At 41.0% G+C, this 15,945-nt stretch overlaps 1 protein-coding gene across 1 annotated transcript in view; it reads right to left on the bottom strand.

Moving 5' to 3' along the window:
* Window positions 1-15,945, bottom strand: part of PTPRG (protein tyrosine phosphatase receptor type G) — a gene marked incomplete at its 3' end in the record, with an annotated part of 399,742 nt that overhangs the window by 55,767 nt on the left and 328,030 nt on the right. The window contains exon 13 of the mRNA XM_080350803.1: window positions 8,936-9,068. Within this exon, the coding sequence (XP_080206929.1) occupies window positions 8,936-9,068 (133 nt within the window). The remainder of the gene's footprint in view (window positions 1-8,935; window positions 9,069-15,945) is intronic.

Raw genomic sequence — 15,945 nt, forward strand, 5'->3', positions numbered from 1 at the left:
CCTGTTGTTTGACTTACGATTACATGCTTGACATTATATTTTAAAATAAAGGTGATACAGATCTGGTCTCCCACTGAGTTCAATGACCATATCCATTAAAGTGCCTGCAGAAAAGATGCTTATACACTGACCCACACCGTATGAACATCCAGGCAGCTGAGGAACATGCACATTTCAAGAGTGAGAGTTCTCATCTGAAAGTACTGTTAAAAATAATCACAATCCAGCAGGCCTGGTGCTGGGACGGGTGGTTTCACAGCTGTGAAATCCTGGTTCTCCGAGCAACTACCATTCCCTGTCTCCTTTGCAAGGAAACCCTTCCACATAACAGCCTCTCCATGGATTTGGTCACCCTGAGTTCTCGGTCACAGGGGCTTTGCCTTTGGCACCAGGGTGGCCTCGCATTGGCACTCATTGCTGATAACGGGGCAGCAGAGACACCTGCAGTATGGATGATGCCTTAGATAACACTCAACGGGGGCAACAAAACACAGCTATACCAAACCGTTCTCCTCTGTTTTGTTTTTAAACTTCAAATCATTGTTGTACTCTTAACTCTTCCCTACTTCTAGGCTCCCTGCTGCAGGAGAACAGATGGAACAAAACTCCAAACAGATTTCTTTCCACCAACCTGTGGGTCTCCTGACACAGTGGTCCTCTGCAAGCTGCCTTTGCAGATTCTTTCCTGCCCATTTCTATCTTCTTTTCACTCTCTCTCCAAAGATAGAGCCCTCCCTCTCTCCTTCCTCCAATTCTTAGATGTGCTCTTTTATCGGCTTTACATTATTCGCTTTAAACGTGATGCATTTAAAACTGTGTCTTCAAAACGCTTTTTCAGGCTTCTAGTCTGTGATTTACAAGACAACTTATCACACTACACTATTCCTCCTCTTTTCTCACACCTGCATTTACACTTTAAAGCTTGCACCACAGAGCTGTGGAGAACGGGCCGTGAAGCACCCGTGCAGGATCAATGACTCCTGTGGTGCTGCTTAACCTTGTTTTGGAACCTAGAAATGAAGGAAATTCTGTAGACCACCGTTTTATTGTCTTTCCTATCATGAAGATTTTTCTAATGTCAAACCTAAATTTCTCTTTTGCTGCAGTTTAAGCCAAAGACTCCTCATCCGCAGCACTATGGGTGCAGAAGATCATGTATCCCTTGCAGACCCCTTTCAGGTATGAGCACTTACTACCTCTCTCCGCCAACAACCTGCCTGCCCATCTGGTCTAGCCAGCTTCCTCATAGAAAAAGTATATTGTACAGGAACAACCATAGTCCTCTCTTATTTACATTTGGATATACGCCAGTCTGCTATAAATCTGGATTTGCTTTTCATTTATAGGACTGCTGAGAGGAGAACATTGCTTCATGAAATTCAGATGAAGGTTGGACATGCATGACACAGGAAGAAGCTGGCTTCAAATATCTGGCAAGAATTAAATTGTTATTGTAATGGCTTTGTCTTGAGAATCCATTTAAGGTGATACAGGTTCTTTGGTCATGTGGACTCAAATTTACAAGGGCAATGCCTGATTTAGCTGCTATCAGCTATTCAGGAATCACCCTGTTAACGTCAATAGGACTAATCGGGTTTAAACCTAAAGCAAAATCTAGACTGTGCTATTTCCTGGGTTAAAATGTGATTACTGATTTTTGATGTTGCTCCTGATGCTGTATAATTAGGACTAGAAGTATTATTTTCTGAGCTTTGTAGATATCCTGATAGTTCTGGAAGTCACCCCTGATCTGCATTCAAGCTTGGCAAATCCCTCTGCAAATTCTTTGTGTTCTCGAGACAAAATTTGTTGGTTTGTAAAGCAGCAGCTCACTACTGGCCTCACCAGTGAGAAAACAGAAATCTTACAGAATTCTGGTTTGCAAGAAAAAGTAAAACTAGTGTTAATTAAAGAAGAGTAAAAGTAACAGGCATATAATGAGAGAACATGCCCCTTTCCACAGTCTAACTCTTAACAGATCATCCAGCATGCTTAAAAAGCAACTTTCCATCTGCAAATCTGTCTCTCTCTCTTTTTTGTCTAATGAGCATGAGTTAGTCTGTTCAAAAGCCCAAATGGGCATCTCACAGGGCCAATTCAGCAGCAGGGGGTCTGTTACTATAACAACTGACAACTCCTGTGATTTCTGAAAGGCCCTAAAGTAGCCATTTGGGAAATGGTTATTGAGCAAGAAGTTGCGAAGGAATGGAAGGAATGGAAGGAATGGCCGTGGTGTCCTGAACTCCCCTGCCCATAGCTGCACCCTCCACCTCAACCCTTCACGCACAGAGAAAACCCCGGCACCCCATTACCCCTGCAAACAGCTGGGCTGGATGCTTTTCAGCTCCCTGCAAGAAGAGAAGATAAAAGCTCCCGAGCCAACAAGGGGAGGAACAGCAGCCACACGCCACGCTTTGGCGTTCGCAGATCTGCTTCAGGCTCTCCCCGCCTCGCCCCAGGCTGCACGTTGCCGGATGAAAGAGCAGAGATGCTGCCAGAGAAGTTTTCATATTGATTTACCTCGTAATGGAAGAAGGACAAGTGCTCAAAGAACAATACCAACAGTTAGAACAAGCAACCAGCAGCTGCCCTAAGCTTCAGGCTTGAAAGCAAGCTGCTTGCCATCGGCACAAAGCCCGAGCTCAGTTCCCCATGCGGGATAAGAGGGAGCTGATCACAGGCCTGCTCCCCTTTAATGAAAACGAACAGCGCTTTGAGATACAACACACAAAATGGCCCAATATTTCAGTACCTTTACCTCCAGCATTGGCAAAATCAAATACAACCTCGATCTTTTGCAATAAAAGCTGAAGTGCTTTTCCTGCACTGCCTGGGTTAGGGCAGAGAAATCAGAGAGCTCCGAATCAAGATGGGCTGCATCCCACTTGCCAGGCATGGTCTGCTCCATCCCTATCCCTCTGCGGCTGTTTGTCATCATATGGGACTAGACGTGGCCGTTCCCAGAGGAAAACGAAGGCATGGCCTGTTTGGTGTGAGCAGGGCCCATCTGGTCACTAAAAAGGAGATGGAAGCTGCAAGGAGATTCATGCACACCACTCACCTCTCCATTTCCCCTCGTCTGATGGGGGCATTGCCCATCTCAGGAAATCTCACTGCCTGTGATAACAGGAGTTGGACATTGGGGCACTGCCATCCCCACGCTGAGCGCAATTGCCTGGGTCTGGTCCTCGGGCAACACCAGGGCAGTGTCAGCAGGACCATCCCATCCCTCCTGCTCATTCCTGCCTCATGCTGGTCCCTCGGTTATGCAGGTACAGCTTTGTCTGGTCACTGTATGAACCAGGGAGCTAATCTGGTTTAAATCAGGGCATGAAATACTCTTTTTTTTTTTTTTAATTTCTCTATCCAGCTCCTCACATGGTTGTACAAACATTTGCACTGGTATCAGAGGGCAGAACAAGGGCAGGAACAGAGGTGGCTGCTTGAACCACTGCTGCTGAAATAAATACTCATGGAATTGCACCCGAGGCATTCTTAAAATCAACACGCAGGCTCTCGGAAAGTGTTACCACCTAGCATCCTCCATGAGGTGAGAAAATGAGCAGAATCACGAATATTTTAGAGTAAGCTGAAAGCAGCTTTTATCATTGTAAGCAAGCAATTTTACAATGGTCTGTAAATTTGCAATGTTCCTTTTTCAATCAGTACAGTAGATGAACAACACATTGTGTACTCATAAAATAAAACCTAGAGATAGGTTCAAATAACAATTTCAGCACTTTTTACAACCTGCCACAGGCAGAAGTTGTTTGTTTGGGTTTTTTTCCGCAATGAAGTTTTAACACCATCTTAGCTATGGAGCAGCGCAAATTCCCCAGAATTTAACACCAAAAAGCAGTTTTCCAAGACATGGTTATTTGACATGGTAACTACAACAGTCCTTGGTCTTATGTTGCAGCTTTTATTTCCATATTACAAACTGATTTACAAATCCAGTGACAGAACTCAGATGCTAAAATACTGAACACCTGAGCTTGCTCCCAGTGAGGTCTTTGCCACTGAGTTCAATAACAACACTGTCAAACTGTAAGTGACTTGGCCCTGGGTCACACAGAAAATCAATGACCGAATCAGAGAGAAAACCCACATCTGGTGCTCCACACTATTTCTTCTGCACAGAAAGGCACTGCTGGAGAATTCTGAGGCTCTGCCACAGGACCCATCCCAAGAATTCTGTTCAACAGGATGCTTAACAAAACACGAAGAAAACTCTTATTGTCTACTAAATTCTATAGGGTTTTGCCTGAGGAAATTTAGAGGCATCTTTCTCCCAAGCTGTCTCATATATGCACATGACTATAAACAAGCAACGCAAGCTTGCTTGCTCTTTGAAAGGCAGCAGCTGTGTTGTTCCAAAAATCCCTCCTGAATGTAAACATATTAGCACTGTATAAACAGCTTGATTTAATAAGAGATGCAATACAATATTCCCGCTTTGTCTTAGGGATCACGATGTTGATGGTGGCAATAATTCAGAGGTGAATTATGGTATCTGTTCAAAAGAAAGAAAAAGAAAACTCTCCAGCTATAGTTGTGAATTAATTTCTTCCTCTTAGCTGAAAATGAGAAATGGCTATAATTTAGTTCCCATTTAAAAGTTGCTGTTGGCTAAACTCTACAATCTTAATTGCTTCTTAATATTCTCTGCTTATTTGTTCCTTTGAAACCACAGTCTATAGTATTGTAGTGTTTAGATTAAAAATCAGAACAGAAAACAAACAGTGGAAGGTCACCACTCACTCCTAAAATATGTTTTTTTCCCCCTAAAATGACAGAACTTAATGTGTATCAACGTATTTTAGTTGATTTCCCAACTCTAGTCACCCTCCTGCACCTCTGTGAAAAGAAAGTGGCACTGGTTTCCCTTAAAGTGTCAATACTCAGGACCTGTTCAACTTGAAACAGAATACAGAGGAATTGCTAGAAAAGACATCTTTCAAGCCATATTATGGCTCAGCATGCTATAGAAACTCGCCTTGTTGCAAAAAAACCTGAAGTCACACTCAATCCCTAAATAGTTTGGAGGTCACTATCAAACACGCTGCAATTCTCAGAGCTTATAGAAAAGGCTGTGAGAATAACAGTGGCAAAGTCTGCAGCACATTTTAATGGGCTCTAGATGAGCTAGTAGTGCTCCATCAAAAGATCCTAAAATCCCAGCAAATAGTTCTCAGAAATGCTTCATGGATTTCCTTATGGCACACAATTTCAGGAATCAGTACGAAAGGAATGAGAGCAGAAAAATAAATACCATTGTGCCAGTGCAGAAGTTAATGGCAAATCTAGATGTTGAGTAAAATGAGGATCTGGTCTCCTCACCTTTTCTGTTTGTGAAGACTCCGATTCTTGACTCAATGCTAAAAGAAATCAGTTTCAAGCACTGAAGGTCTTGGAAGCAAGTCTCCTTTGTCATGCCCTCGACAGCTCAAGGATCAGCCAGACCAGCTTTTCCTCAAGAGGAATCAAAGATGCACAGAAGCAAACTTAAGTTATAGCCACCATTGTCCCTCCCCAGCTGCTCACCAGCCCCAGAAGACGTTGTGGCTTCTGGTCATCCTATGCTGACGCTCTCCTCATCATTCTGGGATAAGAGAGAGCACAATTTTTGCACCTTCATTATGCTGACCTAGTTTATTTTTCCACTCTAACAACTTAAAATCACATAGCGCTCTTTGCACAGCAGAGCCATTAAAAGTACTGATTTCAGGGAACTTTAGCAGAAAGGCAATTCAGAGCTGCTGCTTGCCTGCAAGTTCCCATCCCTTTTCATTACTGAGATGGCTATCACGCTAAAAAGACGGAAGTGACCCTTTCTCTTCAACATCAAACATATTCTTTCGCCATTTGTCCAGGATTCACTTGGAAAAGGAACTGAGAACAGCAAATTACCTCTGCAAATAAGGGAGTCTCGTTCAGAAATTGCACAGATCATTTCCAAATATATTCAATTACAAGAAGTCTCTAATGAACACAGCATGGAAGCTCAACAGATAAAGAAACGAAAAGCTTCATCACACAGTGACTGCTTCCTATCACCGTGCCTTTCCAATAAAGGGAACAGAAAATGAAGCTTCCTTACAACAAGAGACCATCACAAAATTTATTTCATTGCTGTGTCACAGAATGAGTTACAAAGGATCCAAAGCGAGATAAAAACACTTTACCCAACCTTTACAAGCAGCCTCCCCAACTCCTTATTTCAGTCCCTGGATAACAGGGCATGGATGCAACGCAAACAAGCAGAAGGCTTCGCTCTGCTTCACTGTTCTACTTATGTCACCTCTGGTCTCAAATCATCTAATCCCACAAATGCTCAAAAACACAAAAGTGAAAATATCATTTGTTTTACCCTCAAAATGTATTGCCAAAGGGGTAACCATGTCTCTTGTGCATTTTCTAGTTCTCTGAGTTTTGTTTTGTAATGCTTTTTCTCACACCAGAACAAAGAACTGCTGTGCGAGAAAAGACCCTTTGGTCCAGCACGCCTGTCCCCTTGAGGGTTATCCTTTCATAACAAGTGTTTCTCTGCTGTGCACTTCAATACCATGTTTCCCTTACTGAAAAATCTGTCTCAAACTCGTTTTCATGCCATTCGCCTTGATGGTGTTATTTAGCAAATTATTCCATATGTTGCCCATTACATTTTAAGCTAAGTATTTCTTCCTGAAAATCCATATCACTGTTTCTTTCAGACTTGTAAATTAGACTCTGCAGTGTTTGAGGATCTGTTTTTTTTCTTACTTTGAAACACTCACAGGGATAAACATTTTATTTTTCCTAAGGAAAGGTAATCACACTGGAAAGGGCACAAAAAATGCTGTTTTCACTTCAGTGATATGGTCTGCACACCATGAAATGTTACTGTGGATGATTTGTGTTCTAGCTGCTTGTTGATTTATCCTAAAACATATGTTGACATTTTTATAAACTCTCACTATTTGTTAAAAGAAAATCTTCTGAACTATGAAGGTAGATACAGGAGATCAGTTTGAAGCTAGTACATATACACTCTCAAGTTTGTTTATTGTTCCTCAATTTTTTGCTTCATATTTGTCAAAACTTTTGACTGCTACAAGACATACTTTCTGGGTCTAAATTAATTTTTAATCCCCACTTTTTTTTTTTTAGTATCAATTGTACACAAAAAAATTGACTCACTGCTGTAAAGGGTATTAATGACAATGCTCGCAATATTACCAAAGCCACTAATGAATGTTAACAACTCATAAAGATTATGGGGAGCAGATAAGAAACAAATTCTGTCTGTATGCAAAATAACAACCTTTACTGGAAAAGTAACTTGGTTTCACTTAAAGTCTTTATTCATGCATCTTCCTGGATTTATGTGTATGTTTGTTATTATAAAGCAAATAAAAAATTATGAGGTTCACGGTTAGGAATCTTTAAGATAAAAAGTACTTAACTTTAATTAACAAATCTTAATTTTAGACTGAAGAAATATTACGGTCTATAATACAAGCCAATATTTATCAAAAATTAGTCCCTAACTATTGGTCACTAAGCCAGTGCTTTTCAACTTTAATATCTTCTTGGGGATGGTATTGTTATTCTTTGAGTGAATTGAACACTAATTTTGCAATTATTTCCCTTGATCCATAAGTGAAATTGCAGGAAATTGAAAAGTTTTCCAAACAATGAAAGCTACCAATATTCTTCTGGATAACAGCTGTTAGCATTACACCTTTCCTCCTTGGGAGAGCATTTTGTGTCAACACAAAGTAAATATTACTAACACCTCATTACAGTCCTCCAGGATATACCATATCCTTCATGGGCTTGCCTGGTGGCAATTTGACCAAGTTGAGTTTTTCAAATGAAGAAATAGAGTGAAGGACAAGACATTACAATGGGGTCTTCAGAACCTTTCCAATTTCAGCTTTTGTGTACGTATCACTGCAATTTTATTCATTGTCTTATTGCAATGATGCTAATTACTTGCAAAGTTAATAGAAATTGTTTTCACAATATGATTGTCATCTATTTATTAACATTCTTTTAAATGTTCCCAGCATCAACAATTAATTGTCAGTGAAATGGGTGTGCTGAAAAACAGCTTGGTAGCTTTTTAATTGATTCTGCAGATATAATAATCAGTGGACTGCTATTTCTCACCAAAGCTATTTTTGTGTGTCCCATCTAATCAGATTCTGAATTCTTAAGTACCTTCTATAAGGCTAATCCCTGGTTAATTTTCACTACCAGACAAATGAGGTGTCTCTGGGTTCTGGTTCTAGCACAAGAAGGTTGTGCAGGTTTTAATTTACTCTAAATCAAAAAAAGATGGAGTTGTTGGTGCTAACCCTGGTCTCCACTGCTTATCCAACACCCAGTAAAGGACAGTATCGCTTTGTCAGAGGCAATCTCTAAATTCAAGACCTGGCAGGCTGTGCTTCCAAACACTTCACTGCTGAAGAACTCCGACTCAGAGCATTGCTATGTCACATGAAACAAGCTTATCCTCCTTTCTTGAAGTGCAGTCAAAGGAAGAAAAGAATTGCTTAAGATCACGCAGGAAGTCTGTGGCAAAGCCACCCATGGAACCAAGTCTAGTTTCACTGGGCTTTTCTCCCATGATCACCTTTCCCGAAGGCCAAGGCAAAGATACCTTTTTATAGCTATATCAGAGGGACTAATTGTGAAAATATTTGTTGGTATTATAGCTGGCTCTACCACTGCTAGAGCTCTACCAAGCTCATTTTCATGACACAAAAATCAATATTTAAGACAGCTGAATAGTTAACCAACAGAGCCATTCTAGCATCCAGCGAGTTATCTAATGCATCTATCACCATACCATCTAATAAAATAAAAAACACAGGACCAGATTAAAGAACACCACCTGAAATGTGTTCTAAATCATAATCAGTTTCCAACCCAAAGGAACCAGGCTCACCTCCAGTAGACAAGCACAGCAATGAGCAGGATGAGGCACACGAAGGTCAGTGCTGAGACCACAATAAGCGGGATGATCCATTCCATTTTACCAGGAGAAGGTCTTGTGGCCATGCTGGAGCTGTTCTTGTCAGCTGTGTGTTGAACACATAACAAAAACAATCACTCAATGGAAAGAGAATTACTGTATGGAAAAACGTGTAAGCAAAACAAATAGCTTGTCCGCTTTACATGGTATAAGTAAACAGAGCAAAGATCTTCTAACTGCAGGGAGGGACTCCATTTGTCTTTAGTCTGAGAGATGAGAGCACAAAAGTATGGTGTTTATTGCCACATATGGCTTGGATTTTACTACTGCTTGTAATTACAGTCTCGTAGACAATTTTAGGAGTCTATCGTGCAAGCACCTATTATCAGATGTGGAGTACCCACCGAGTCATTTCACCACAGTAACAAAGTAAACGATTTGCTCGGTCACCAGTGTTTGCAGATAAATGCACCCTGTTTCTCAACACCACAGGACAGCCCTGTTTGCAAAGCTTAATGTAATACTTTGCTTCAGAAATAAATTTCTTGGTAACTATCTTAAAATAAAAAATCCTCAACATGTTGGGTGTCATGTCACATAATTTGCAGAATTGTCACAATCTGGTGAGTTACTGCATAGGAAAGCATTTTTCAGCATATGGATTGTCAAGATGGATGGATGAATGAATGGATAGGATCTGTTGTAACTGACAGAAGAAATCATTATGCCACAGCTTTTGAACAAAATTAAAGTTGGTCAATATCCCGAGATCTGGCCGAGTAACCCCGTTTCATTTTTTGCATGACATCTTGTTAAAATTACTGTATCACATATAGGATGAATATCTAGAGGTTCTGCAAGTACTGGAGCCAAGAAGCATAGACATTGTACCAACGTATTTCAAAAGACGTGTAATTTGTGCAAATTTGTATAGACTTGATGAATAAATTGGTTTAGATAGAATGATAAAAGAAAAATACAGAAATGGATTCTGTATCTTGTTCAAGTTTCTTAACAAACAGGCAGTATTTGATCAATACCTGTCAACAGGACATAATGGGAAAGGATTAGTGTAAACAGCTTCAGATTTCAACAAGGATTGAAATGTACGCACTTGACTGCTACTTTTTAGCCTACGTGAGTCTTTCCTTACCAATGTGCTTCCTCGCCCTCGTTCAGTATTGTATTATCATATCTTCTGAAACTGCTGCAAATCCTACCCAAAGAACATAATTGCCTTTTCACCGTAGGCAGGCAAAACACAGATAATTGGAAGTTACCAGATGTCACATAATATGAAGTCATACTCTATTTTAATAGCATTTAGATTATACTCCTCCATAGGCAGGAATAAAATTCAACTAACATGGAAGTAAAGGTTAATTGTAAATGCTTTTGCCTGACTGCTGAAAACAGAGCAAGGCTGCAGGCTGCTGCAAGCCCAGCAAGAAATCTTTCTAGTTTTAAGAACTAGGCTGATGGAGGTAATGCCCTTTAGCAAGCAGCCTAAATGAGGTGCTAATCAGAGGGATGTTTGGGGGAAGTGAACGTGCACAGAGTGTAGAACTGATCAAAAGAGAGATGAGTAGCCACTTGTCTCCAACTTCAGTAGGAAAGGCTACCGAGGTTACCAACAGTGCCACTTTGCAGAACAGGCACACAGTGTTGTACCTCAAGCGTGTGGCAAGCTTTCATCTTCACAGCATACTAATAATATACAGCATACTGTTTTTTAAGACAGGTCTTTGATTTCCTTGACTAGCAAAGAATAAGGAAAAGAACAACCCCAAAATTAGAGCAAAGGCTTATTCTCTGTGTTTGCCAAACTTGCAAAAATAATAACCCCTGAGGCATCGGTTTTTATCAGTGCATTTCAAATAATTTAACAGCATGAAAAAATTAAGCCTGTGAGGTAAGTGTTACTAATCAGAACGGTAAAAGGCACAAAGCAAAAAAAACAATGCAATGTAATAAAACCTTGTAGGAGAGCCAAATAGCATCACCACCTTACATCCGTTAGGGTGTTGCTTCATTTCTCTCCAAGGACAGTATTCTGTTTAGTTTCACCTCCGCATATTTCAACACAAAAACATATGTTTCTGTTTGCATGGGAAGAAAATTAAATTCCATTGTAAGCACAGCATGGGCTGGAGTCCCAGTGCACACTATTAAACTCTGCAGTGCTCACGATGCTTCTCTTACTCAGTCTACTGTGGAGAACACACTTATCTGATCCCGCCAACATCCCGTACCACAGATGTGAGGATAAGAAAGCGTTCAGTGTGCTGAGTGCCAGAATAGCAAATGCCATTCCCACATGCTGATGGCTGGCCCTGAAATTCCAGTTGGGAATGCCCAAGCGGTGATGTGCTTCAGGAAAAAAGGGACTGTTCCTGTGCTGGTTTTGAAGAAAAAGTCTGAGGTGTTCTCCACTGCTTAAGTGTTGAGAGAGCTTAAACAAACTAATACCAATAAAAACTGTACTAGAATGACAGTAGGGCCAGAAGTACAGCTGGAGTGCTGGCACCTGTCTCGAGGGTCATTGCAGAAGAGCCTAAGAAAAGGCAACTTGGAAAAAGAGTTGAAGAAAAAAGACAGATCTGGGCCTTTGCAGCTTCCTGTTCTCCTACATAACAAGAGATTATAAAATAAAAAATTGTCATGATTTCACTCTTCCAATGCAAGAATGTTGACTCTTGGTAGCATCAATGGCATATCCTTGTAATAATGCCCACCATACACTGTACTTGGGGGGGAGTGATGGTAGAAAAAAGCTTAAAAAATGGACCAGGAAACTCCATTTTTGCTGAGAAATGTAAACAGTTTCCAGTGGCATATGCCTTCGTTGAATTAATTCAGTTTGCCTTTTACTGGCTTGGAATTCATCCCAGTAGGAAGGAATAAAAATTATTACAGCATATCTGTTTCAGGAGGTCCCACGCGATACAAGCCTTGGCACTGCTAAATACACTCCTGTGTCTGGAAAACTCCCGAATTCCTGCAAACCACCCAATTCGGCAGTTCCAGACAGACGCGGATGGATGAGGTCTGGGCACCGGGCTGCGAGGGAGGCTTTGGCAGGGCAGCTCTTGCACAAAGGTCAAGGCAAGAAAGAGGAATTCTACAATTTGTGAAATGTACTGTTTTTCTGTGTATTCTTGGTAATTGGCTCCTGAGAATAAACATGTTTATTTCCCTTAAGTAACACTGCTTGCTATAATAAGTGACCATAGCTGTAATATATAACCTATCTACCTTTATCACTCATTGCACAAACTGCCAGGACGAAGTTCTGTTTGTTGTACTGTTACAGAAACTGTTAACTACAGCAATACACAGGTTCTGCAGGCCAAAAGAAAAACCCTGCTGTCAAACTGCCTCACATCATCTGGTCACTTAAAGCCACCTGCTCAACCTTCCTTTGAGTAAATGAAATTATGGACTTATACAAAGGTATCAATTAATTCTGGAAAAACATATTGTCCAATCATATGTTTATTTTTCTTTTCATAGTGGAATATGTTTTAAAAAAGCAGTAATAACTTTGATACAAGCCTCATGCCATAGCACAACTATTTTCTCCCTCTTTCTTTACAGTCATTCCTGCAGCATAGAGGCTGTGTACAACTAAGCATGGCTTTACACTGCTTTGTAAACAGATGCCAATCATATTTAATCCCGATGTCAGATATCTCAAATTCATAATGTTTGCAAACATCAAATAATTCAGTCCTTTTATTTTCAAGCCATTCTGCTGTTTGCTCCTGTAAGTTGCCATGCAAAATGGCTCAAGTGCCGCATGAAAATACAGCTTAATAATCCTCGCCACGTATGGAGAAAGAAAGAATTACACAGATGTTTAATTATCTTAATGAGGTTATCCCCAAAAGGCTTTTGTAACCTCAGACCTGGCAAAGACTGTTCTAAAAACCAAAATTCAGTCTCTGCTAAAAGCATATACCAGGGCTGAAATTTAACCCTGCATATCATGATCTCCCTGCAAAGCCCTCCCGAGGGAGAAACTCAGCCCAAGTGGGTGAACGCTGAGGCATGGGAGGACTTGGCTGAAGTTTGGATCAAGGGCCAAACCCACATCTCTGTTCTCTCATGACTCAGGCAAAACCCCTCACCAGACACCTATTACTTTGCTCACAACAACCCATACATTATCTCCTGTCAAATACAAAGGATCTGTTTAACTGTCCAGCACAGTCCAGGGCGCGGTTTCTTTGTTTGTTTCGTTGTGTTTTTTCGGTAAAGCACCATTATAATTGCTGTTTTTCTAATTTTCAGGTTTCAGATTTGCAGACAATGCCGAGCAGCTGTGTGTGTAACAGTTGCAGATCAAAGGTACAATTAGCCTAATGTGGGCACCAAAACAGAAAAAAGGACGATCAGGAAAATGAAAGAGGAGAATGCAAGCAAGCGTTCAGTGACAGAAGAAAATCATTAGTGTTGGCCTATACCACCAAACGAGAAGAGGCCAATGCCATTTGGAAAATAATGACATGGCCTCAGGAGAGGTGTGTGTGTATGTGCGTGTGAAATAAGCACTAAAAGAAAATGAGCCTTGCTGTACTAATTGGCCTCGCACTTTCCCTGTAATTTCTCGTGTGTTCCCTGTTCTCCTCTAATCATCCACACTCATGAGTACTTCCCCATTCAGTTATCTTCTTACAACTGCTAATTTGATGCTATATAATTAATTTTACAAGTGTACATTGTTATGAAACAATTTTCTACTCTTTAAAATGATTAAACTTTCTACTCACAAAAACGTTTTTGAAACCCTGACAACTTTTAAAAAAATCCTTTCTTGGAGAAAAGATACATCCCAAAAAATTTCTGCCCACTACGTAAGCTGCAGGGGTTCTTTCTGCTCACTTTGGAAGTGGCCATCACCCTCTTTATCTGTTCTGATGCTCAGGAATGCTTTCAGACACTTCTGGCAATGTCTTGGCTCTTGGCTTCGCTGGTTGTTGTCTCGATTTCAGGTTTGCCTTGTTGTGGAAAACCTGTAAGGCCCTTTCTCATAGGAAAAGGTCTTGCTTATGTCTGGAGTTTCACTGAACCCAACTCCTTGCGTGAGCTCAGTCAGGTTTGTCTGTGTGAATTGCAAATTTCCCTATTACTGTGAAAAACAAGCTGAAGCAAGTAGTCTTGGGCTTCATGCTGGTGTTTGATTGATAAGCCAATTTGCCGGCTGTGGCTTATGCTGGCACGTGTCTTTGGTAACTTACATCCAGCCTGGAGGAAAACTCCTCACGCATTCCCAAGAGTCTGCTCACAGGCGTAGCCTCCCAACAGGCCAGCCAGGCGTTACTCAGACACATCTTGTAAAATATTTGGGCAAATTCTGGGTTCGGTAGACTTCAGCTATCCAGAAGCCAGATGACAAAAGATGCAAAAGACTTGCCTGGAGAGACTTTGGAGGACAAGGTCCTCACACCTGGTGCAGAGAGATTCAGACTGAAAACCTCTGTCGCAAAGCCAATAAGAAATATCTCAAAATGTTCTCAGGGTTGAAAAACACTAGCCCTTCCCAGTGTCTGGACAAGGAAGCCACCAGGCTTGTGAACAACCTAACTTCTTCCACCCGGAGGTCAAGGACAGGGAAGGAACCTCTGGTCCAAGGAAAATGGCACAAATTGGCCCATCTTCATCTCTGAAGGGCCATTCCCAGCCCTTTTGCTGCTCAGTGTCCTCTTCAGAACATTGAGGGGCCTGGGAGAGGATTGTCTGGCAAGTTGAAAATATGGTACAGTGCCTTCTCATCCTGAGTATGTCACCAGACGTTTAACTAAGAGTTAACTAAGGTTAATTTGGGTGAAACAGGCAACTCTTTCACTTATCTTGTCCCCCAGTTAACTTGTGCTGGGTCTTTCAGATCTGATTTCCTACACGTGGAAGCCACTTTTGTGAGATGCAGTGATCTGAGTAAGGTATCCTCCCTCCATATATAAGCACAGAAACTCTGATTTGCAGAGCTCTTTCAGGACTGATCGTCGTTGCGTGCAGTCTTCAGGCAGCGTCTCTTCAAGCCTCCAAGCTTGCAAGTGAGCAGAGCTCTGAAAAGAGGCTGTCTAGTAGGAGGCAAAGCTGTACTGAACCATGTTCAGTGGCAGTTCTCTGCATGCTAGAAAGAGACAGAAATCACTGCAGACTAAGCGGATAAAATTCACAATAACCAGTAAGTACTTCTTAGCAATATTAACAATATTTCCCCATCTCATTGATTTTCATCTTTTTCCTCTTAGCTTCACCACATAATAAGAAACAATCTAATAACAATCCCCTCATCATGAGCTAAGAAACAAGACCAACTACTCATCTTTCCTCCAATTTATTAGGCTGAGAATAAGCCACGAGGCCCTTTCCAGGTCTTATGTAAGGGACATTGTACTTGGGCTATCCAAGAAACTGTCACATGAGAAACAGCAAAGCAGAAGGCAGGAAGAACTAAAGACACCTATTTCAGAGGCAGGTTTACCCAGGCAGACTGAATTGCTGGAGTTTGAACCCAAATGGTGCTGAATACTTACTCCCAAAATTGCAAAGTATGGTTAGGACAAGTTCCATCCTTCCTGATAAAGACCTGATCAGAGCAACTGTCATGTTGAAAGCTGCCTGACAGGCATCTCAGACCATATTCAATGGGAGCACTGGACTTTGAAGATTATTTGCAGTTGAAGAGTAAGAAAAACAGCAGCATACTTCAAAAAAATTAAAAAAATCAGCACAACCTGGTGCAGGTTTCTTGGCTTCTGCGCTGTTAATCTATTCTCTTATAGAACAGTTATGATTCACAGCATTAGAGTCAGGTCAGCATTTCTGTAACAAATGTTATTAAAGATAGGATTTAGCTTTGGTTTTTAAATTGGTTCTGAGCTATAACTGAGTGCACAATGTCTGCATTTTCTGTATTTATAAATGGAGGGGAAAAGAAATATGTGGGTTTTTTCCATAGTACTCTAACTTTAGAG

Source organism: Nesoenas mayeri (assembly GCF_963082525.1).
Source record: "Nesoenas mayeri genome assembly, chromosome: 10".
Taxonomy (NCBI): Eukaryota; Metazoa; Chordata; class Aves; order Columbiformes; family Columbidae; genus Nesoenas; species Nesoenas mayeri.